This window comes from Podarcis cretensis, assembly GCF_951804945.1.
Source record: "Podarcis cretensis genome assembly, chromosome: 13".
Classification (NCBI taxonomy): domain Eukaryota; kingdom Metazoa; phylum Chordata; class Lepidosauria; order Squamata; family Lacertidae; genus Podarcis; species Podarcis cretensis.
Genome location: NC_137182.1, coordinates 30,016,896 through 30,041,638, shown reverse-complemented (window position 1 = coordinate 30,041,638; position 24,743 = coordinate 30,016,896). Strand labels below are relative to the sequence as shown.

Sequence of the window (24,743 nt, the reverse complement as noted above, 5' to 3'; positions counted from 1 at the left end):
CTCGGGTCTGTGGAAACGAGCGGCGAGAGCTTGCCGTCGTGCCTTTTCTTAATAACGATGCTGACGCATCCTTAGTGCCTTTGCGCTCGCTGCTGTTTCCCAACCCAGCCGGGCGAACGCTCTCCCTCGTCGGCTGGAGGAGGGTTAAAACCATCGAGCCGCCGCTGCCGCCGCGCGAAGCGAAGGGTGGGGGACAGGATGCAGCGAGGGGTCCTTTCCTGTGCCCGGACCCGCCGCTGCCCACCCACCCACACACGCTGCGAGGGTGGCTGGTTCCCTCCCAGGGCCCGAGGTCCGGACGCGCCTGCCGAAGGGCGCGCGAACTCCCCTCCCCCCCCCCGGGATCCCTGCGCGGGGGCTGCATTGGTGAGAGCGCCTTGGACCGAGAGGAGGGCGGAGCCCACGATGCGGAGCCGGGAAGGGCGGCGCGCGCTCCCTGCGCCGGAGGGCGCTTCCCGCCTCCCAGTTCCGTGCCCCACATCCCCCCCCCCCCGGTTTTCTCTCTTTCCTTATCCCCCCTTTTTTTGCAGCAGGGAGCTTCTCTGCTCCCTCCTCGCTTTCTGCCTTTAATTGTCTTCCTCCCACTCGCTCCGTTTCCGCGACTAAGCGCGGCCCAACCTCGGGTGGGATTTTCGTTGTGGGTTATTCTTTCATTCTTTCATTTTTCTGCAGATTGAAGGTGGTCATCCTGTAACTGCTTACCGGGGGGAGGGGGGAAGCCCCATCGGATTTGTGCGATTTATCTTGTAATGAAAAAAAAAGAAAAAGGCTGGGTGGGTGCGGCTTTCTAATGATGTATCTGAGGTGTTATAGAAATGTTTGGCTTGTTCTCTCTTTGTATATACACACACACACAAATAAATAAACACACACACACACACACAGTGCTAATTTTCTAGGAAAAAAGGTACAAGCTCACCGTGAGCTTCTCCCTTGTTCTCTTAGAATGACAATGGCGCCCACCTGAGAGGTGCCAGAGCTGAGGTCCTGTGAGCTCAGTTTTTTTGAACGACGGGTTCAAGAACCATTGTTTTGTTTTTCTGATTAGCATTTAAGATTTAACGTAGAGCATAAGCTACGTGGGGCAGGGAGCTAAATACACATTCACTATTAAACATCACAACATAGTGTGCAAGTTTTCCGGGACTCTTCACCAAGCCTGAATGGTAAGCGAAACAATGAGTGGGGAAGGAAAAGGTGGCTGTGGACTAATGTCAAAGCCACTGTGTCTGAGCTGGCCATGGTTTTAAGATGGAATTCTGATTCTACATGTAAGCTGGTTTGGGAGCCGATCTTACCTGAAAAGCATAATTTGACATTTTTTTAAAAAAACCCCAATTTCTTTGGAAGTGTGTTATTAACAAGCAAGCCTAAAATGCCCTGGATCTAAAGGTACAGTGTGCACAATGCACATCAATAGTGCAATAAAACATGTAAAATGCTACTTTTTATCTACTACATTTCCCCAAAAGTACATTTCCCCAAAAGTACACAAGCCACTATTTTTTTAAAAATGCATGTAGCGGTGAAGGTGGCGAGTGCAACTGGTGAAAAGTATTCATAAACTTTGTTGACCTACATTACGTTGTCTCTCTTTCTCATCCTATTGCTCAGCTTTGGCCACAACTCATATACGTTCCTTCTCTCTCTCTCTCTCTTCTTTTTCTGTTTCTCGAGCAGGTGGTGTGGGCAAAGGTCGAAAAACTGTTAGTCAAGAGAAGGCTGAGAAGGTGAGAAGTGGTTGAAAGAAGGCTTATAAAGAAAGAAAAAAGCCTAACTATCAAAACGGCTTACTGCGGGAGAAGCCCCGAGATAGGCCAGGCCTATTTCTCTGGGCTGGCAGGAGGTCTGTTCAACCACTGCTGGCCAGGCCAGTCCGAGGTGAGGTGTGCTGAGGCAGGAGCTTCCTTTGCCTACGGAGGAACCTTCCCTGGACCGCCGCCACTACCACCACCACCACCACCACCAGTCGCTGGCATGGGGGAGAAATCTCACACGTGCCCCTACTGCGGGAAAGGCTTCCGGCGCAATTCGCACCTGACCCGACACATGGCCACCCATTCTGGGCTCCAGCGCCCCTTGGGCGGGAAGCGCCTCGGGCAGCAGGTGCAGGAAGAGGACCGGCCATTCAGCTGCAGCTACTGCGGGAAAAGCTTTGCCAAGAGCGCCCACCTGGCACGGCACCAGGAAACCCATTCGGGGGAGAGGCCCTACAAGTGCACCTACTGCGGGAAGGCCTTTGGGCGCAACTCCCACCTCACCCGGCACCACAGCACGCACACCGGGGAGCGCCCGTACGAGTGCGGCGTTTGCGGCAAAGCTTTCACGCGCAGCGCCCACGTCACCCGACACCAGGGCACACATACCGGGGAGAGGCCTTTCCGCTGCACACGCTGCGGCAAGCGCTTCACCCGCAGCGCACACCTCCAGCGCCACCAAGGCATCCACAGCGGAGACAAGCCCTTCTCCTGCGGCGACTGCGGGAAGGGCTTCACCCGTAATGCCCACCTGGAGCGCCACCGTGCCACACATTCGGGGGAGAAACCTTTCAAGTGTGCCAGCTGCGGGAAAGGGTTTGGGGCAGCCTCCCACCTTGTAAGGCACCAGAGAACCCATAAAGTTTAGTCAGCAGGGTTGGTCCTATATCCATCCAAACGGGGGGTGAGAAATGGCCAGTATTGGACATACATTTGTCTTTATGTCAGGATGGCTCTTCCCCCCTCTCCCCCGTCTTTTCTCCATGCTATAAAATAACCTGAGTGTTTAGCTGCTGTGATTTGAGAGAGAACTGGGCATAGCAAATTCAGCAGTGGTTGGTCCCTGGTCTGCACAAAGACCGAAGCAATGTGGACTTCACACACTCAGTTCATTTGCAGACCTAATGACGATAATTTTAAATGCTGGAACTGCAGGTTGTTCTGCTACTTCTTTCAGAGCGGGAAGGACAGTGTCAAATCTTCCCGACGCCATCTGTATGTGGGAGTGGGTGTTTTTCCTTCTCTTCAGTATGGCAAATGAAGGCCACCCTTTTTAAATTTCCACTTGGCTATCAAGAAATATGCTGTGCGTCAAAAGTAAGAAACTCTGAATGAACGTTTAGACTTGAGGTGTTTGCACACCTCCCCCTTGCACACCTCCAGCATCTCAGTGGATGTGTGAGCATGTAAACATTATGCCAATCTGTGGAGTAAAAAAAGCATCATTCTGGTGATTCACTTGGAATGAAGTTAGAGTAACTCTTCCACCCTCCTTTCCCTCAGCTTTCATTTCAGCCATCGTGGCCAAGAAAAAGCAGTTTATATCATACTTGCATCTGCCCACAGTACCCAGGAAATGACACCAGGAACACTGGGCCTGAGTTTTGAGCATTTCAGTATCCTTCAGCTGGGGGGAAAGGCTATTGGTTTGCTTCTGAACCAATTCTCAGAACTTGTCTATTTCTCTTCCATGGCACTTGGCAGTGTGTGCATCTAGTTTTGCAGTATTTTTATCTTGCAAGTGGGATCTGCAACAAAATGTTACAGTGCTTTTGCCTGCCAGCCATGCCTCTTTTCAGAGTACTCCATCCTGTTCCCCATCTCCCAGTTTTCTGTCCCATTGCCCCACCTGACAGATACTCGGTGTTCTGTGGCCACCGAGCATGCTCTGTTCTCATTGGGGTTTGTTTGGGTTGGTTTCTCCTCCGCCCTTCAGAAGGGCTGTAGCTCAGTGGTAGAGCATCTGCCTTGTATGCATAGTGTCCCAGGTGCAATCTGGCATCTCCTGGTAAGGCTGAATCTCCTATCTGGAACAGTTTTCTTCTCCTTGGACAAGACTATAGTTCTGCTGATACATTTCACAGCGTAACTCTGTTGTAGTTGAGAGATAGGGTAAAAAACTAACCTTAAATTAGTTGGGGTTTTTTAATGTAGCTACTTGTGCTTTTTTAAATGGAGGAGGAAGTTATAAATGATACTGTCAGCTGTCTCCACACAAAATAGTTAGCTGATTTTCCTCTATAGAAGGCATTTAAGGGGACATTTGGTGATTCTTTAGGAAGTTGGGTATCTTGCTGCTCTGAATCCTATGGAAAGAGATGCGGAGGCAGCAAATTTCTTAGCTGGAGTCCCCGAAAATTTCTCTTCTTAAGCCTGTGCTCCTAGGAAATACTGTCTTGCTTGTCTCCCAGTTTGCTGTCTGTGGCTCTTAACTAATCTGATGTGTGGTTTTTTGAAGGTACTGGGCACTCGGGCTCTTCAGAGGCATAGCACAAGGGCACAGCCATGGTCTTGTATCAGGGCCTCCCTAAGACATGGATTCCCCCATGCGACTGCCTTGAGTTATGTGGCCTTTGGCCTCTGTATGTGTCATTTTTGATGTGGCCTCTTTGGAATCCAGGGTGATGAAGCAGTGCAGAAGTACAGCAAGCATGGAGCAAAACGTCTCATTAGAAAGGTTTGAGTTTATGAACACACACAAAAGAAATAAATTGAAACTCAATGGAGAGAAGAAATAGGAGCCAAGGAGCGACAGCAAGCTGCCAACTCTCCATTTGTTCGGCTAAGAGCAGAAATACTTTATAACCTTTACTAGTTTGCCTAATGACAGGTCTAAATCTTTGAAGCCAGTGTTGGTCATAACAAAGGGAACTGCCAGCAAGATGCAGGCAGAGACTCTTTTGTTTTCCCTCTGCTTTTTCTGAACTCTTTCTAAATACAAAATGGGAGAAACAGCACCTGTACATCAGAATCTCAATGGCCAACTTGATGTAGCACAACAAAAACCACAAGAGTCATTGGAAAGACTACTAAGGTTGATGGGTCAAAACTGCAGCTGTTTCATACTTCTATGTGAACTCTTATTTTATTCTGCTTCCTATGAATTTGAAACCGCACTAAGCCTGACATTGGTTTCTCTTTGAGTGCTCAAACAGTGGAAATACTGAAATGGTGAACCTTTATTTGTTCAGTAGTCTGCACAGTACAGACTCGTGGTGGTTGGCTTTTTTTGTTTGGGATTCCGAAGATCCTGAAATTGCTAGGAAAATACTTGGAATGTTCTGCCGTGCCCTAAATGATGGTTGCAACCTTTTAATTGCCTTAGGGGTTTGTCTCCCCAAAGTCAGGCTTTTGCCTTTCCGAATGGAGAGATCTCTGATAATTGCCAACAACACACTTGAGACTGGTATAGCTTTCCCTTCCTCTTGGGTGGTCAGTTTGTGTGGCGTTCCTTCCACTAGGGCCGAGGCTCCTGAGTCTGATTTGAGCCTTGATGCTTCAAGGGAGGAGCACAAGCTAAGTCAGTTCGCTTTGGGCCAGAGGTAGAGTTTTCAGGTCTGCTCCCTCATACATCACAACCAGAAGGCAGCTTTTCCTGTTTGGAAGTGAAACTGATTCCTTCTCACACCTAGACTTAAACACGTCCTCCTCCTGACTATCAATAAGCTTTCAGATGTGTGGAGTGGGGGAAGACAGTTTTCTAAGAATATGTCAACTGACCCATGGCTTAAAAATCTGGACCTACACATCCATTCTAGATGTGTGTAGTTACAGCTGTTGCCCATGGGGCTGTGAGATCAACAAAATGTGGAGCCACAGCCAATGACAGGCAGAGCCAAGTAATTCCAGTTCCCATCTTTCTCCCTGCTGACTTGGGCAAGGACAACACAGAGACTAAGGATTGCTGATAGACGGTGTAACCCCCACTCCCTCCGCACCATGGTAAGAAAGAAGGCAGGGAGGACTGGCCGAGGGCAGACCTGAGATGGGTAGGGCAGTGCCCTGTTCACTGTAATGGGCCAGCCTCCATTCCCAAGTGTGGAGGTTCTGCCACACAACAAACTGTTAAAGAAAAGAATAATATTGGTTGACTCCAGACTCTTGGGCTGCAATCTGCCATATTCTTATCTTGCAGAAAGTCCCATTGAACACAGAGGAATAGCATTTGATAGGATGGTGCTCTTATTCATACTGTAGGCTCATTGAAATCAATAAGACAAGTTGGTTGTGACTGTATTAAGTCCCACCGGTTCCAGCAAAACTAAAAGTGTTAAGTTATTTAAGCTGGATGCAGCCCGTTGATTCATTCTGCTAAACCCCTGTCAACCAGAGAGTTCAACTCTCCACTGCCAATAAAACCCCACAAACCTATGGGTGTTTGCACCTATCCTCGTAAACGGCAGGAGTTTGCTTAAGCGGTAAAGTCAGCGCACAAACACTAAAGTGAACAAGTCATTTCGTGGCCAATCCATTCTACAAGAGAGTACAGAGGGAAATGATTATGGTACTGTTTGCGATCGTAAGTGCAAATGCATGGAAAATTCTGAAGGCAGAATTCAGCCATCATTTGGAGAGTGGAAGATCTGTAGGGCATAAAGAGGTCTCTAAAGAAGAGCCACCCTCTCAGGGCCTGATTCTAATCCTGCCATCCAAGAAAGAGGACTCCTCATGAGTCAGGTAGTAGGGAACTGGTTTGTGTTTCTTGTTGCAGACCTCAGCTGCCTGATCTTGGAAGGAAGGAATATGTTGATTCTGCTGGGTTTATGCTGGAGAAAAAAGTATTTTTGATCTTGCACTTGATTGGTCACTTTCATTAGACATTTTGCATGCATATACCCTGTGTCTGCTGTGGACTCATGTACAACTATGACTGGTAGATTCTGGGGGAGCAGGAAAGGGTCTCATTTCCCATGTGAGGGGTGCACTCCAGATAGAAGGATGCCAAAGGCCTATTGATTTCAGTGCGACTTCAAAGCCTGAAGTTCACTGCGCTGCACCCATAATGTTGTTGTGTTATGCCTGGTCTATGACTTTGCTAATGGCAGTTTCTTTAAAAAAACAAAAACCTCCCAACAGCTTGTATATAGATAATTTTTCAAGTTGTGCAGCAGTATTGTAGAACTATCATTGCTGGTGGTACACTTTTAATCCCCCCCCCCCCCGTACAATTGTGGACTTTGGTGAAATCAGTCATTTCTGTAGTAGCAGTACTTGGAGAAAAGCAGAAATTGGCTCGTAGTGGCCAGACCAGCCCTGCTGCCATAGATGTGCTGTTATGGATTACCATTCTCTCTCCCATCCCCAACCTGGAAAGTGTTTCTTCTTTATTTATTTTAATTATTTTTCTTTTTGGATGTAACATCAAGCAGTTTTAATTGCACACCTTCCAGTGCATTTCCTCATCACTTTCCTTACTGCTAAAAAGTGGCTCTCCTTTTTTAAGTGTCATGAACAAGAGCTCTAAATCCACTATTAATTGCTCAACCTGAACTTGCTAGCATGTGATTGAATTCCATGTGCAAAATAGCAGTGGTCCAGGAACCTTCCCCTGCCTGCCCCCCAGTCTCATTCTTTGCGTCAGGCTTTTCCAACAGACATTTTGAAAATGGGTACTTCAAGAATGGTGTCTAGATGCCAGGATCTGGGGCCTCCTAAAAGTGTGCATTTGAACTCCTTGGCTCACAGCCTCTGCCAACCTGGTGTCCTCCAGATGTTTCAAACTACGGCTCTGCTGGCTGGAGCTGACGAGAGCTATATATTCCAACACATCTAAAAGGCGCCAGGTTGTTGAAGGCTGGTTCAGTCGTTGGGCTTGGGTTGGTGTGCGGTCAACCTTTAGTTCACATTTGTTAAAACTCTTACCCACAAGAGAGCAGATGTCCACCCGCTTGTGGACATCTAGTGAAGCTGAATGTTGGAAGATTCAGGACAGATAAAAGAAAGTACTTCTCAACGCAGTGCATCGTTAAATTATGGAACTCACCCCCACAAGGCAGTGATGGGCACTAGATTGCTTCAAAAGAGGACTAGACAAATTCACGGAGGAGGGGGCAATCAATGGCTACTAGCCATGATGGCTGTGCTTTGTCTCCACAGTTGGAGGCAGCAATAATTCTGAAAACCAATTGCCAGAAACCAAAGCTCGGGGGAGTGCTCTTGTGCTCAAATCCTGCCTACAGGTTTCCCACAGGCATCTTGTTGGCTGCTGTGACAACAGTACAGGACTAGATGGGCCATTGGCCTGATCCAGCAGGCTCTTCTTAGGTTCTTGCGTTCTTAAGGGTGTTCCTGAGAGCAGCTGAGTCTTCTGAACTCGTTTATGAGCATCAGCACCACTTCTGTGGGGTGGCAGAAGGGGCAAAGTGCATTTTGGGTGGTGGGAACATGGTTCCACATTCTAAGATTTGTGAAAGAGAAACAATGGTGTATTTCACTTTCGTGCTTCCGTCCTGTTTTTTCCCTGGAGTAAATGTCCCATGCCCCCCTCACGCGATTGCAATCCTATTAGTTTTGATAGAGTTAACTTTCAAGTAAGCATGCATTAGAATTGTGGCCTTCTTTTAATTCCTAGTTTATGATTTAGTTATATTGTTTAGGTGTTGTCTGGCAAAAGTGTATGTGATGTGTTTTTTTTCTCCTTACTAGTGAATAACAAAGCCTTTTCCATTTCACAGGAGGCTCAAGCAAAGAGCAAGCTATCAGTTTGCAGGAGGGGGCATAGCTTTCTCCCCATCTTCCCACTCTGGTGCCACCTATGGAGCCAGTTTTGGGGTATTTGTTTTACTCTGGCTCAGTTCAGTGTTTGTGACCTCTGCGTTTTAGGCTTTTTGAGGACTGGGGGTGGGGGTTTAGGTTTCCTTTGCTTTAGAATTGTTTGTGGGCAGGGATGTTTTGGATTATTTGGTCTGTACTTTCTATGATTTTTATTACTGCCAATGGGTATGCCTTAACAAAACAATTGTAAATGCCATCGCAGCAGTATCGTAGCCAAACTTAAGCCTGGGTTTCCCACCCCTATGAAATGCCCACCACCAACTTCCCACTTTCCCTGGTATTGCCCATGGTATCTTAATCTATTTCCCTATCGTACTAACAGTGTCTGTCTCTTCACTGTATGAAATAAACACTTTTCCTGATTCCAAGATGCCTTGTTGACGTCCTGAGTAGCTAGGACACTATTTTCGGGTGTAATAACCTGACACGGCTAGGAGACTTACCTGGACATTTGAGTGGGTGCAAAATGCAGCGAGCTGCCTATTGCTGTGTCAGCGTGCAAAAATACACTCCTATGCTAGAGCAGGGGGTAGGCAGAAGGTAGGTTGGGATGTGCCGGTAGATCTTTGGGTGGTTTGCAGAAGATGAGTCCCAGCTGTTTTGCCTTCAGTGTTCCTAAGTGCTTAGCTTTGGAGCATACAGAACAACTTGTGCTTGGCATTCTTCCCACACAAGAGTCAGGGTTTCACAGTGGCCACAGGTCTGGTCTAGAAACTTGGGAGACCAGAGTTTAATCCCCTCTTGGCCATGAAGCTCACTGGGCAACCTTGGGCCTAACCTTAGCCTTACCTACCTCGCAGTGTTGTTGTCAGGATAAAATAGGAAGAGGGAGAATGGTGTACACCGGTTGGAGCTCCTTGGAGGAAGGGTGGACTATAAATGTAATAGTAAAGAGAAATAAAGAAATCCTGTTTGCCTTCTACCATGGAACCCAAGGCTGTGTATATGTGGTTCTCGGGTAGTCTACTCCTCCCAACTGATCAGGCACAGACCTGCTTAGTTTCATCAAGGTGGTGCCCCCCTGTGTCTTCAGACTCTACTCTAGAACCACATTAACCTGTGTCATTTGACCCTCAGGGGTGTCAGGAAAGGGCAACAATTTGTTGTGTTTACTTGTGGACTGATTGATTCAACAAATTTTATATATGGCTTGATTGTAACAAAATCTCTAAACGGCTTACAAGAAATATTAAAATTATCAATAAGAACAGTTTAAAACAAGTGATTAGAAAGCATTAAAACTAGTGGTCAGCAAAAAGAAAGAAAGAAAACCCATTAAAACACATCAACATCTACATGTCTGGATAGACTTGCCTAAACAAAAATGTTTTAAGCGGATGCCAGAAAGAACACAACATTGGTGTCTGCCTGCTGTCAGTGTAAACTATTTTGCAACCAAAGCTACAGAAATGATGTAGAATGAGACAAAATACAGAATCTAGAAACTAAATGCAATCAAACCAGGTCTACAAGTGTATAGTTAATTTTATAATTTTAATTGCATAGTTAATTTCACTTAACAAAAAGCTGCCTAAACATCAAGGTACTAGGGTAGTAGACACTTGTCTAATTTCAGCTGGTAACATCCCAAAGGCTGGCGCTGCATCAATGAAAGCCTAGTTGTTTTTTTTTATTATTATTATTATTATTATTATTATTATTATTAAATTTATATACCATCTTTCATTCAAAGGCCACAGGGCAGTTTACAGCATAAAAATACAAAATGAAAACGTATAATGTAACAAAATACATTTATTAGTTGCCATGGCAATTCAAAGCTCAAAATGACTTACAAAAAACAATACATACATGCATACATTAAAGTGAGGGGGGTATCCATTAAAACATCCCACCTAGTTAAAAGCCAGAGGCCTGGTTAAAAAGGAAGGTTTTGGCCTGGCACGTGAAAATATATGATGGCACCAGGCAAAGTTCCTTGGTGAGAGCGTTCTGTAAACACTGGTCCTAAGCCACATTTCTAGGACAAAGCCAACACATTGAAATTAAGTGCTAGACCAGATCTACCCACTCTTTGAAGAAACTGATTTTCTAGATCCATTCCAATCAGAGTTTAGGCCTGATTTGGACACAGAAAGTGCCTTGGTCACCCTGTATTGATGACCTCTGTTGGGAGAGAGACAGGGGAAATGTGTCCCTTTTAATTCTCCTCAACCTCTCATTAGCTTCTGATATCAAGCATCGTATCCTTCTGGAGCAGATGTCCAAGTTAGGGGTGGGAGGCACTACTTTTCGGTGGTTCAGGTCCTACTTGGATGATCATTTCCAGATGGTGATGCTTGGCATGTGCTCTTGGGCTCCATGGAGCCTTCAATATGTTCTGCTCCTTTACATCTGCAGGTGTGGCAGTGGATGTCCTGGACCTCAGTGTTAAGATTACTGCAATCCCTTATACACAGGGCTGCCTCTGAAGACAGTTCAGCAACTTTAGCCGGTGCAGAATTTAGAGGCCAGGTTGCTCTCTGGGACAAGATGCTTTGAAATATGCCAATCCTGGCACAACTGTACTGACTGCCAGTCAATTTCCAGGCAGATTCAAAGTGTTGGTTTTGACCTATAAAGCCTTAAACAGCCCAGGATCGCAATACCCCGAGGACTGCCTCTCTTCGTATGAACCTACCCAGACCCTGAGATCATCCTCTGAGACCCTTCTTTGTATGCCTCCTCCGTGGAGGGCAGCAACATGAGGCTCGCCTGGTGCCTTCATTACATATCTTTAGGCACTAGGCAAAAACATTCCTCTTTTCACAGGCCTTTGGCTAATTAAAAATACGTTGCCTTTTAAACTAGATGGAGGTTCTGGTCTGTTGCTATGCTATATATTTTGTGTTCTCATTTAAAAAAAAAAATGCTGCGAATCACTCTGCGATCTTCGGATAAAGGGTGGTACATAAATTTAATAAATAAAAAATTTTAAAAGCATTAAATGCACCTGCGGGGTGCCTGCCTGGATAGCGCAGCTGCAGGGCAGGGATATACAGTGGTACCTCAAGTTACAGACACTTCAGGTTACAGACTCCGCTAACCCAGAAATAGTACCTTGGGTTAAGAACTTTACCTCAGGATGAGAACAGAAATTGTGTGGCAGCAGCGTGAGGCCCCATTAGCTAAAGTGGTGCCTCAGGTTAAGAACAGTTTCAGGTTAAGAACGGACCTCCTGAACAAATTAAGTTCTTAACCAGAGGTACCACTGTATAGGAGTGAAGTTAAATATGGAATACCTTATTTTTATTATTATTAGGGGGGTACTGCCCTGAAGAAGATGCTAGTGGGATTCTCTTCTTCTGATGCCATGCCAGTCTTGGGTGCACAATGCCCCTCTGGCCTAATGATGTTTTAGCCTGGTTTTCCCAGTAGTGATGTATGGAAGTGAGAGCTGGACCATCAAGAAGGCTGATCGCCGAAGAATTGATGCTTTTGAATTATGGTGCTGGAGGAGACTCTTGAGAGTCCCATGGACTGCAAGAAGATCAAACCTCTCCATTCTGAAGGAAATCAGCCCTGAGTGCTCACTGGAAGGACAGATTGTGAAGCTGAGGCTCCAGTACTTTGGCCCCCTCATGAGAAGAGAAGACTCCCTGGAGAAGACCCTGATGTTGGGAAAGATGGAGGGCACAAGGAGAAGGGGGCGACAGAGGACGAGATGGTTGGATAGTGTTTTCGAGGTTACCAGCATGAGTCTGACCAAGCTGCGGGGGGCAGTGGAGGACAGGAGTGCCTGGCGTTCTCTGGTCCATGGGGTCACGAAGAGTCGGACACGACTAAACGACTAAACAACAACAACAACAAATTTATTACTTATTTTATTTATTAAATGTATGCACTGCCAGTTAGACTAGAGGCCCGTCTAACTAGTGCAGCATCCTGCTCCCCAGAGGCACGTGCATCCGGAGGGCCAGGAAGCTCGTTCGTCGTTGTCCAGGCACAGCTATTTTGTACTCGGTGACATGTCCCGTCTGTGAACCTGGAAGGTCCCGCTGGAATCGGCCCTCCCTCCCACTGCATCCCGCTCAGCCCTTGGAAAACCGCCTCGGCTTCGCCCAGCGCCCCGGTCCGCGCTGCGCGTCGGCCGGGCTCCGCTTGGGTCCTAGGCCCCCGCCACGGCGCTTGGCAAGGGGGGTTCCGCGCCGGCCTCTTGTTTGGGGCGGCTGCTCCGCGTTGCAAAACAGAAGCGATGCCGCTAGAGGGCTCTGGCCATTGTCAAAAAAAGGAGAGGCAGAGAAAGAGGCGACTGTTCTCATTTTCTCTCTCGCTGCTGCTGCTGCTCCCGCTGACGATTTTGGGGGCTGAACTTCCCAGGTCAGCGCCGGAGAGCCTTGTTGTCGCTGCTTCTCCTCCTCCTGCTTGCGTAGCAGCGGCAGCAGCAGCCCCAGACCCGGCGCCACCCCGACGGGGCTGCGGGAGCCTCCAGTTTTAAGAAATCTCCTCCTTCTCCAGCCGCATCCTCAAGGGAGAGAGGGACCTTTATCAGCCTCGGTTGCTTTTCTCTCCCCCGCCCCCACTTCTTTCTTTTCTCTCTCTCCCCCCCCCCCCACCCTTTTTAATATTATCATTTAAAGGAGAGATCGCGAACTCTGCAGCTTCTCAGGGACCCGATCCTGAAGCCAGAGACTTCCAGGTAACTCCCGCCGACTGGGGTTTGGGCAGCCAGCCAAAAGTCCAGCAACGTAGCCAGGCAACTTCCTCATTAAAAAAGGGGGGCGGGGAGGGGAGGGGGAGCCTATCACAAACAGCGGGGAGCCAACGCACCGCCGTTCCATCAGCGCCTCTGCTCTCCGAACGAACCGCTCTCCCCCCCCCCCAAACAAGGTGTGGGGGGGGCACACACCCGGATCTTCCCTACGCGTATATAAACAAGAAGAGAGCTTTCAAGACGTGAGAATGACGTAGACCTTGGGCTGGGTTGGTAGAGGAAGTAGGAAAGCTTGCCTCCTCCTCCTCCTCGTCCTCCTCCAACCGCCGCCGTCGCCTTCCTGGCAGGACTCGTGTGCCTCTTAAGAACTGTGCACGCCGTGCAGAAATCGGCCCAGGAAAGTCTTCTTCACCTGTTGAATTTCTGCACGTCGCCCAAAGTTGTTAAAAGTGCACCAGCCTGGCCAGGGAGACGGGAAGCGCAGCAGAATTGATACTGCAGGGGAGAGAGAGAGAGGAGGGCCGCAGGAATCCTGTAGCTTTGAGATCAGGGGGGCTAATGCTGTCCAGCAAAGGCCACGTTACAGGCCCAAAGCCGCAGGGTTGGTGATGGATTCTGAGCAGGGGAAACTTATTTTTTCAGAGGCCACAGCCTTCTGCAGAAGTGACTGATGTATTTTGCTGAGATTCAGTGGGCCCTTCTGGACCCATGCCAGAGACCTGTCTACAGGGACATTGTGCAGGACAATTATGGGACTCTACTCTCACTAGGTAAGGACTTTTCTTTTTATTTCTTTCTTTTTTTACTTCTTTTTTATATTAAAAAAATTCAAATAAAATCAGCTTTAAGTAGTAAAGATGGCTATTGCAAACCTGAGATCCCAGAGGTCCAAAAACGTATGGCGACATTGACTTCTGCTGGTTTAAGAATATGCAGCCTTTTGAATTACAGGGAACTCTTGACCAGGCCAGGAGAGTTTCTTTGGAATCTAGAAGGCTGCGTGTTGCTAAGCCAGCAAAACTCTCTCCAATGAAAATATGTCAGGACACTTCTTTAGTAAGCTCACAGAAAAGCCTCAGAAGATTAGGATTACTCCATCTTGTGGCAGATGGAGAGAAGATAGAAAGTTATGAGAAAATTTCCTGTCCCTGTATAGTCAGCAGTCCTACATCACAGAAATATTTGGAGCGTTTGATAGTTGTGGAGGCCAAACCCAATAACTCTGGTGGAATTCCCATAGAATTCTGCTGGTTAGCTATGGAATGTTAGGAATTAGAAGCTAATATTAGTGTCAGCCAGCACTACCTCTTGGGTCTGGGTTGGTCTAGTTCACCTATTGTATGGAACGATGCTTTTAAGCCGCGGCACCAGCAAATGGGTTTTATTTAGTTATTTTGACTCCTGACCCGCCCCTTGCCTCCCATCCATCTGTCCAAATATCTCAGGTTGGTAAAACCACTTAAAACAACAAATGATCAAACCAACAAGGTAAGGTAACCATTCAGATATAAAATGTTGAAACAAAGCAAAAAGGGGGTGGAAATATTCCCATGCTTGCTTCACTCTCTTTCCTTTGATAGATGGAGGAACCATGAACCCAAATCCCCAGCCTGGAGGTGCAGAGGCTGCGCTGACACAGAAGCAGGTTCCAGGACGCCCTGAAGGCTCCCTTTACCCAGGCCAGAACCAGGCTGGGCAGCAAAGCGAGGATCCGGGGAAAGGATGGGCCAAGCCGCCTCTTCCTCCTCCATTGCCGAAAGGCAACCCCAGTCTCCCGCCCCGGGTCTATATGGGGCCCGGCCCAAGCCTGTGTGTCCAGTGTGGGGAGAGCCTTGCCCAAACTCGGCACAGTGTCGCCCAGCCCCCGAGAGCCCCCCATCCTGCCGATAAATTCTACCCGTGCTCCGATTGTGGGAAAAGCTTTGGTGTGAGCTCCCACCTCACCATCCACCGGAGGATCCACACGGGCGAGAAGCCTTACGAGTGCAACGAATGCGGGAAGAGGTTCAGCCAGAGCTCCACCCTTGTTCTCCACCGCCGCATCCACACCGGAGAGAAGCCTTACAAATGCGTGGATTGCGGGAAGTGCTTCTCTGTGAGCTCTCACCTGACCAAGCACCAGAGGGTCCACACGGGGGAGAAGCCATACGAATGCCAAGCGTGCGGGAAAAGGTTCAGCCAGAGCTCCACCCTCATCCTTCACCAGCGGATCCACACCGGGGAGCGGCCTTACAAATGCGACGAGTGCGGGAAGACCTTCAGCGTCAGCTCCCACCTCACCATCCACCAGAGAATCCACACAGGGGAGAAACCCTATCACTGCACGGAATGTGGGAAGAGTTTCCGGCAAAGGTCCGGCCTCAGCACACACCAGAAAACCCACATGGTCCTCGTGAGACCTTACAAGTGCCCGCCTTGAAGAGGGAACCAAGCTTTGGGTCGCAAACCACCAGCCTTTCTTGCTCTACGCTTTGCTCAGTGAAGAGACTGTGGCTGCAGACAGATAGAAGGAGGGGAGAGTTGGCTGGCACCCCACATTTTATGAGCTTCGTTGGAGACTTGTGGGGGGCTGGGGGGCACTGTTAATGCAAAAGGTACTTCAGGGGTGCCACCCTCCCGCCACAGTCGAGTTAGGGCCATTCATGAGATCCCAACATGTTCCTTCCAAAAAGCACTTCCGCTTTGAGTGATATTTCTTTCAAACCACAACACAGTGTTACGTACGGGGAACGTGGCTTTCTTTCCCAAGCTAGCAGTTTGGAGGGCTGTCTGAAATGCAATTTGTGTCAACTGTCACAGACACTAACCGGTTATTTCCCGTGACATCGCCAATGCCAACTTAGATCGGTTTTCTCCCCCTGAGCGGTCCTCAAGTGTGAAAATGTTCCAGTAACAATTTAAAAGGAAAGGAGGTTAAGGGAGTTGGGTAGACTTCTCTTCTCCACAGCAACGCTCTGCCATTTTTGTAAACGTTTTCTTTTGCTTAGTTGCTCCTTTCTAGCTTGTTGTTTTCAATGGTTTATATACAGTGATTGGTGGTGGTTTTATATGTTGTACAATTGTGAGCTTTCTTAGGGGGCTTTGGTTGGGGAGCGGCATAGAGCATAATCAGTCACAAATGGGATGTTGATGAAAGGTGTGTCTTCCCTGGGGTCCAGAGCTAGAACCAGAGCACACATTTCCTGTGTGTGTTTGTGTGTTTTAAAAAGACAGTAATGAGAATAAGAACAGAATATCCCAGCACAGCAAGGCTGCCTGGTTGCAGCGTAGAGATCCAGGCTGTGTACACATAATATGTTTGAAGCACAGGGCTTCCGCCAAAGAATCCTGGAAACTGTGCTTTAGCCCTCACAGAACTACAATTTCCAGGACCCTTAAACTACAGTTCCCACGATTTTTGGGGGATAGGTCAGGTGCTTTAAATATACAGTGTGTACAGAGCCCTGCTCTGTCCTTTTAAAAGTCCTAAAGCCAGTGGTGTTAGTGGGGCAGGAGTCCTTAGCTTTACTCAGCAGATAGAGCAGAAGAGCTGGCTTGCTAAAGTATAGACAGCCCATGTGGTGGCCTCCAGATGTTGGACAGCAACTCCCATCATCCCTGGCCATTGACTGTGCTGGCTGAGGCTGATGCGAGTTGGAGTCCAGGAACATCTGAAGAACATTTGGTTACCCTTATAATATCTAAAGAGAGGAGTTCCCAAGAGACCATTAAGCCCAAAGGCTAAAATGACCAGACTGCACCACTGCCAGAACCATCACCTCCCATCCCATCACTCCTTTGGTCCCTTTGCCAGAGCCTCTTTCAACTTCTGCAGCCAATTCAGCAACTGCAATGCTATTTTTACTCCAGCAGAAAGTGGGAGAGAACAGTGGGGTAGACAGAGGGGGTCCTTAGCAGATACACAGAATGGAATCGCACATGTAGCTCTGTCAGGAAAGAAAGATGGCTGGTGAAGGCTGGCTGCAACTGAACCTTGTCTCCACGGAGCCTCACAGCTGTGTGGGGTGTGCTGTTCCTCCTTGGCATTCTATATAAAGTAGGTGCAGGGAACGTTCAGCCCTCCATACTACAATTCCCATCATCCCTGGCTATTGGTCATTGTTGCTAGGACAGATGGGAGATGGAGTTCAGCAACATCTAGGGTCAAAGGTTGGGGGAGCAGCCACAGGAGCAGCATCAATTTGGAAGGAACAGAGATAGATAGAAAAGGAAGTACAGTGGTACCTCGGGTTACATACGCTTCAGGTTACATACGCTTCAGGTTACAGACTCTGCTAACCCAGAAATAGTACTTCAGGTTAAGAACTTTGCTTCAGGATGAGAACAGAAATCATGCAGCAGCAGCGCAGCAGCAGCGGGAGGCCCCATTAGCTAAAGTGGTGCTTCAGGTTAAGAACAGTTTCAAGTTAAGAACGGACCTCCGGAACAAATTAAGTACTTAACCCGAGGTACCACTGTATCACGTCCATGGGGGAGATTCAGCAGGAACAGCGAAGAAACTCTGGATCACAATTTGGTGGTGAGCCAGGAAAGTAGACTATTTACAGGATGAAGTATTGAAGGAGGAGGGAAGAGAGAAGGAAATTTGCCCAGTAACCCCAGGAGATCTCAGTGATTCACCAAGAACGTCCTGAAGGAAATAGGAAGTTTGAGGGCTCTGAGATCATTTGCAAGTTGCTGCTCTCATATGGGGGAGATTTCAGAACAGGAAAGATGCTACAGCAGACTAAGAGAGTGGGCCCGGTAGATATTTACAAGGTTATGCATGGTGTAAATAAAGTGGGCAGATAGGTTTTTATTTCTTTTTTGGCAGCATTAGGACCTGAGGTCATCCAGTGAAACTGATTGGTAGAAGATGCAAAGCAGAAGAAACACAGGACTTAAATAATAACTTTCACATTTAACATACAGAATTCATTGTTGCATGATGCCAGTTGCCTCGGGCTCTCAAGGGGGATTGGACAAATACATGGAGGAACAGCCTATCAGTGGATGCCTTGAACATCCATGTTCCAAAGCAGCATGCATGCCTCATGAGTACCAGTCTCTGGGAGATGACAGCGGGGAGATGCTCTTGCCTTTGTGCTTGTGGTCTTTCCTGAAGCATCTGGCCAGCGCTGCTTGAAAGAAGACTCCTGACTAGATCGGTCTTTGGTTTGATCCAACTCTCCTTAGCTTTTAAAGGGATGCTGTTGGAGGTATTAGGCCTCTGAACACCACTTGCAGAAAATTGCAAGGCTGTTGCACTCGGTTTCTCATGGGTATCTGGCTGGGCACTGAGATCAGGATGCTGGACTTATGATGGGACTTTGGGTGGATCTAGCAGAGCTCCTCCTCTTCAGTTCGTACACAATCTCTGGCCTAGATCTGGAAAGCCCAGATCATCTCCCTTCATTCTGTTGGGGTCAGCATGTTGGTGCCTCTGTCCCTGGATTGGGGCAAGCAGAGCGACAGCACTAAGGAGAACACCCGTTTTTGTTTCATTTCTAATTGTCTGGATGTTGTTAGATAGTCAAAACACTTCAATTAACAGGAATTTTAGCCGTTTTAGGTGCTCTTCCTTTCCATCTGTAGCTTCCCCTTATTATCAACAGTCGTTTATATTTCTTCATCCACAAATCTCTCACTAACATCTCACCCTGTAATCTCCATGGCTTCATTCAAGGCATATTAAAAGTTCGGAGAATTTTGCAGGAGTGTTTTGTGTGGTTATTTTTAACCCATCAGCTGGTGAAGGTCTTGCTTTACTTAACACAGGGTCCAGCCCCCAGGGAAAACCCGCAGTTTAGCTCTGAATCGGAACAAGCAGCAGTTGGGTTTTCTGCATATTGCCATTGGTTCCGATTTAGCGCTAAACCACAGGTTTTCCAGGGGAACGTGGTGGGGCGAGGACAAAAGCACTTGGACTCCTTTCTAGAAAGCATGGGGCAAGCAGAAAACCACTCAGGCCCAGGCTTTATAGGAAATGTGGACGAGCCCACTGACTGTAATAAACATGTTCAAGATAAACGGAAGGCAAACTTCTTCATGGAGGCTCTCTTTTTTAAAAAAAGAAAAGATAAAAGGAAGGCAAACTTATTCGTGGAGGCTCTCTTTTTTTAAAAAAAGAAAAGGGGCTAGGGCTTTGTACAGTTATTCCTCATACTCCCATCTTTCCACAGGGAATATCTTGTAATTCACACCACTCAAAAGATTGGTACTTCTCATTAGCTCCTTTGTTTCAAAAGTTAACAGCCACTTCCTGCTTCTGCTAATGGAGACGGGCAGGTTTATGTGTGACAGTGAGATTTCCTTTCATTGTAATTCCTGGGTGCCAGACAGTAGAATTTAGCAGCATCAAAATACAGGCCAAACCAGTTTTTCGGTGTTCAAGAAATTGAAGGGATGGGCCATTATAAGAGGGCAAAGGGAAGGGTGATGACCATTACGAAAGCCATCAGCAAAGCTAAGGCTAGGTGCTCTCTTGGTTCTAGGTTGTTAGCAGAACGCAATACCAGAGGTGGTTTCAGAACTGCAGTTTGCATGATACAAGTTGCAGGGAAAATAGTTGCAGTTTATAAGCAGCGGCAGGTTGGAGAATAATGTGGGCTGACAATTTGAATCCAGGACTGTGGACGTGGGAGAAGCCAATCTTCCTCACTTACCAGGAAGAAGGCTCCCAGGAGATTAATGGAAAACCTGTGATTTCCTCATAATGACCAGCAATTTCTTTCACTCTATAGCCATATAATAAATGCCTGTGTGTTGTTTAGGGCCTATGACTTGTTAGCATTTAGAAATGCACAAACTGAATAAGAACAGTTATTTTAAGCTCAGATATTTTACCCACTTATAATTAGTAAGTAACTTCCTTAAATAAACTACTTTCCTAAGGCTGCAATTCTATACTCGGCTAAGAAGAAGTCTTATTGAACTTGGGCCTACTGCTCAGTGGGCATATATAGCATTGGACTGCAAGTTAGTTGCCCCTTCTCTCTCTATTAAACACTCCGTGTAGGAAAAGCAGCTGGAGGTCCAGGTTTGCTTAAGCAGCAAGGGTAATGTTGATCCTGGAGAAACCTATCCCCAGGCGGGGAGAGTTTTGGGTGGGTAACCCAGGATGAGTGAGCCACACAGGTAGAATCTGAAGCTCCACCACTTGGGGTGGGGAAGAGACTATTTTCAGGGGCCAACAAACATTTTCAGGAGGGGGCCGGTAGGTCCACTGTCCCTTAGACCTTGTGGGGGACCGGACTAGATTTTTTGGGGGGGGAAATAACAAATTCCTATGCCCCACAAATAACTCAGAGATGCATTTTAAATAAAAGGACACATACTACTCATGTAAAAACGCTGATTCCCGGACTGTCCACGGGCCAGATTTAGAAGGTGATTGGGCCGGATCTGGCCCCCGGGACTTAATTTGCCTACCCATGAACTAACCAATCTAAATTAGAAGAAAGGAAAGAGATGTTCTTTTTTTAAAAAAGCTTGTCTTTTAAAAATGGAATCCTTGCAAATATATTTGCATTCCTCTGACAGATGAATGGTTTGTGATATAATTCTGTTCTCATACCCTCCAACAGAGCTATCTGTTGTGTGTGTGTGGCTGCATACAAGTCATACATTTCAAGCCCATTAAAAACACATCCTGCCCAGAGGAAAAAAGTAATGAAAACCATGGTTTACCCCCTCTACAGAAGCTACAATTCCCATCGCCCTTAAATAATAATAATAAAAAACCTACGGTACAGCTTCCAGGATAGCTCAGTCTGTAGAGCATGAGACTTTATCTCAGGGTTGTGGGTTCGAGTACCATGTTGGGCAAAAAGATTCCTGCACTGCAGGGGGTTGGACTAAATGACGTTTGCTGTCCCTTCCAACCTTACCATTCTGTGATTCTTTGAGGGTGGTGTGCTTTAAATGTATGGTGCGCAGTGGCGTAGCGTGGGGGGTGCAGGGGGGGCCGGCCGCACCGGGCGCAACATCTGTGGGGTAGGGGTAGGGGGCGCAAATCCACGGGTTAGGGGGCGCAAATTACTTGCCTTGCCCTGGGTGCTGACAACCCACGCTACGCCACTGATGGTGCGTACACGGATGCTGTGTTTATTTACTAAATAAATAGTGGCTAAATAAATAGTGGCTATTTATTTACTAAATAAATAGTGCCTTTGTTTTTATGCCCTAGTAGGGTTCCTGCCTGCCTGACATATATTCAACACAGCTCTCATACTTCATTAATATGGGAAACCAATATGCAAACCAAGCCTTATGATGAATGGGTATGTTTAGCCTGGAAAAGAGGAGATAGGACATCCATCTTTAAATATCTCAAGGGCTGTCACATGGAAGAGTGAATAAGCTCATTTTCTCCTCCTCTGAAGGGTAGGACTCGAACCAACGACTTCAAGTTACAAGGAAGGAGATTTTGACTAAACATACGGAAAAACTTTCTGACAGTAAGCTGTTCAACAGCGGAACAGTCTCCCTCTGGTGGTGGTAGTAGACTTTCCTTCCTTGTAGGCTTTTAAGCAGAGGTTGGATGGCCATCTGTCATGGATGCTTTAGCTGAAATTCCTGCATTGCCGGGGGTTGGACTAGATGATCCTTGGGGTTCCTTCCAAATCTACAATTCTCTGATTGGGAGCAGGAGGGAAAGGGGGGAAGGCAGGAAAGGCACACAACACCTGTTGAATGTCTGGCTGTCGTTGAGCTGCTTAAAGCGCAGCACCTCTTTCAAAATCCTGCCCCCCCCCCAAAAAAAATCCCAATAGCATGCCTAGACTTACTTAGGGAGAAAACCAGGGGTTAAAACCATGGAGCAATGCAGGCGCCATCCCTGCCTGTGACCAGAGCGGCTGCCTCTGTTGAGCCCTGGGCTGCAGATGGTCCAATTCCTTTCTCCGCTTCCCTGGCCGCCGTCATCCCCAATGCCCCCCTTCCCCCGCCCCCCCCCCAAGCAAGATGGAGGTTGGGCTGCCCCCTGCCTCCCCCTGCTGCTGCAACAAGGAGGCGCCAGCTCAAGCCCAGCTTTGAGCAGCGAGGTCAGAAGGGACTGTGCGAAGCTGGGGGAGAGCGGTGCCCGCTGCGAGTGCCAAGGGAGGGATGGATGGCACACGGGGAAAGGGAAGACGTCCCCTTCTGCAGATGGCTGGGGGCGAGGGGCTGCTTGGGCACTCTCAGGGAGGATGTGGCAGGGGTAGGGGGCATGGGCATAGCCAGGGGGGAGCAGCCCCCCCCATCAATTTAATGAATAAAAATACTGAACTAAAAGCAGAAATTGTAGAAAGATTTTGAGATCTTTCTAAGCACTTGGGGTCAAAAGAAAGTGATTTGAAACAACGGTTGTTGAAACATCTCGTTCGGAATCTGCTAGACAGAGCCAGAAGATGATGACCAGTGGCTGTCCTGGCCACCCCCACCCCACAACATAAATCATCACTTGAAGTGTTTTATGCTTGTGCAAAGGAGGGTGCATTTTTTGAAACAGTTCCCTGGTTTTGGAACATCCTAGAGGCTTGACTTGCATATTACAGTCTTTTGGACATCAGGTTAAGACTTCCTTGCTTGCCCTGCCATTTTGAAGGAGCTGTGTTTGGTGTTTAGCAGTTGTCTTTTAGTTTTTACTGAAGGTAGGGGTGGGTGTGTGGGTGGGTGTGCGCACTCTTATGGCTTTTATTTTGCTTTTATTAATGCATTAGATTACAGTGGATGCTCAGGTTGCGAATGTGATCCGTGCAGGAAACACGTTCACAACCTGCAGCGCTTGCAACCTGCAGTGGCGCATCTACACACGTGCAGGTAGCGATTTGGCGCTTCTGCGCATGCGCAAGTGCTGAAACCCAGAAGTAACCCGTTCCGGTACTTCCGGGTTCGGCGTGGTGCACAACCCGAAATCACACAACTCAAAGTGTCTGTAACCTGAGGTATGACTGTATTGCTGTCATTGTGCACCGAGGAGCAATTTCAGGAAAAAAAAGTAAAATAAAATGGGAGATAAGAGGCAGTGTGGCACTGAATTCTACTTGCTGGGCACTGCAAAAGTGGAGAGTGCTGTTGCTCTCATTTCCTGCATGTGGGCTCCCTACACACATCTGGTTGGCCCCTATGAGAACAGGATGGTGGACTAGATGGGCCTTGGGCCTGATCCAGCAGGGCTCTCATGTACTTAAGTGAACCAGTCTTCCCATGTTTCTCTGCATCTAATTTTACGTCTTGTTACTTTTTCTTGAAGTTGAGATCCACTGATGTTGTCCCAGCAGATGCCAGGAGGGGACGTGAGCAGGAAACCTGTGTCGCCAAAAGCACATTGTCGAGAGAAGACATCCCTGGAGGGATGGAGGCCCAGAGGCCTGGCCTGGAACTAAGTCGCGGGAGACTGGCTGTGGGAGACTTTGTCCTAGCACTTCCCACCAAACCTGCCCCCATCTCCTCCAGCGAGGGCCAGAAACCCTACATGTGTACTGAGTGCGGGAAAGGCTTCGGCCAAAGCTCGCACCTTATGCGCCACCTGGGCACGCACTCGGGGGAGAAGCCATACCGGTGCGCGGACTGCCCCAAGGCCTTCACGCAGCTGTCGAACCTGCGGCAGCACCGGCGCATGCACACTGGGGAGCGCCCCTACGCCTGCGACTGCTGCGGGAAGTGCTTCTCCTGGAGCTCCAACCTGGCGCAGCACCGGCGCCTCCACACCGGCCAGAAGCCCTACGCTTGCGCCCAGTGCGGCAAGTGTTTCTGCGAGAGCGCCCGGCTCCTGGAGCACCAGCGCACCCACACGGGCGAGCGCCCCTACGCCTGCTCACAGTGCCACAAACGCTTCAGCCGCAGCTCCCACCTTGCCCGCCACCAGCGTCTCCATGCATCTGTCTCATGCACAGAGGAGGAGCCTTTCCCTTGCAGCCAGGGCGCTGCGCTCCTCCGACGCCACCATCGTGCCCACCACAACTAGAACATATGGTGCTGGAACACTGTGGCAGCATTAAAGGATATTCCTCATTCGCCTTTAGCTCTGGATCCCAGCAGTGGCCTGGAGATGACCTCAAGCACAGCTTCCTGCTTAGCTGCATGGGCTGCAATGGGAGCTCAGATCTTTCTAGGCTTCGGAGAATCTAGAACAGGAATGGGAAACTTGTGGCCTTGCAACGGTTGCTGGACTCCATGGGTATAGCCAGGGTTTGTGTTATTGGGGGGCGGGGGGCAGGACACCCACTGTCATCGTCTTCTGTCTTGCTCTGTCTAGCAGATTCGGAATGAAGTTTCTTAACAGCCATGGTTTTAAATTACTTTCTTTTGACCCCAAGTGCTCAGAAAAATCCATCAGAATCTTTGGTCATTTGAAAAAGACGATGTTAAAGAAAAGAATAACATCAGGGAGTACCTCTCAAGTACCGGTATATTTTGCAAAATTACAAAGAACATGCCTTTTTTCATCTTATTTTTAAAAAAATCCAAACTAAAACAAGTTTCCTTGGATTTGCTGAAAGCCATAATAATAATAATAATAATAATAATAATAATAATAATACAGTGGTGCCTCGCAAGACGAAAAGAATCCGTTCCGCGATTCTCTTCGTCTAGCG

At 48.0% G+C, this 24,743-nt stretch overlaps 1 protein-coding gene and 2 long non-coding RNA genes across 4 annotated transcripts; all 3 read left to right on the top strand.

Moving 5' to 3' along the window:
* The first annotated feature begins 195 nt into the window (after window positions 1-195).
* On the top strand, window positions 196-8,899 carry LOC307200231. The gene is made up of 2 exons (XR_013832344.1): window positions 196-366; window positions 1,681-8,899. It is a non-coding gene; the product is annotated as an uncharacterized lncRNA (long non-coding RNA).
* A 3,803-nt stretch (window positions 8,900-12,702) lies between these two features.
* On the top strand, window positions 12,703-18,876 carry LOC307200178 (uncharacterized protein). Of its 2 annotated transcripts, none has more exons than XM_079948593.1 (3): window positions 12,703-13,170; window positions 13,828-13,955; window positions 14,766-18,876. In XM_079948593.1, the coding sequence occupies exons 2-3, from the start codon at window positions 13,856-13,858 to the stop codon at window positions 15,602-15,604; spliced, it is 939 nt and encodes a 312-aa protein (XP_079804719.1). In that variant the 5' UTR covers window positions 12,703-13,170; window positions 13,828-13,855; the 3' UTR covers window positions 15,605-18,876. The 2 variants fall into 2 exon arrangements, with proteins under 2 accessions (XP_079804719.1, XP_079804720.1); XM_079948594.1 differs by lacking the exon at window positions 12,703-13,170 and adding an exon at window positions 13,280-13,427.
* Window positions 18,877-21,948: 3,072 nt separating this feature from the next.
* LOC307200230 lies at window positions 21,949-24,507 on the top strand. Its single transcript, XR_013832343.1, has 2 exons — window positions 21,949-22,208; window positions 23,399-24,507. It is a non-coding gene; the product is annotated as an uncharacterized lncRNA (long non-coding RNA).
* Window positions 24,508-24,743: the final 236 nt, after the last annotated feature.

What these genes read in the sequence shown, in the direction of transcription:
- LOC307200178 (XM_079948593.1), top strand. Translation starts at nt 13,856, where the DNA reads ATGTATTTTGCTGAGATTCAGTGGGCCCTTCTGGACCCATGCCAGAGA. An exon ending in TGGGACTCTACTCTCACTAG is followed by an intron (nt 13,956 to 14,765) that starts GTAAGGACTTTT and finishes TTCCTTTGATAG; the next exon opens with ATGGAGGAACCATGAACCCA.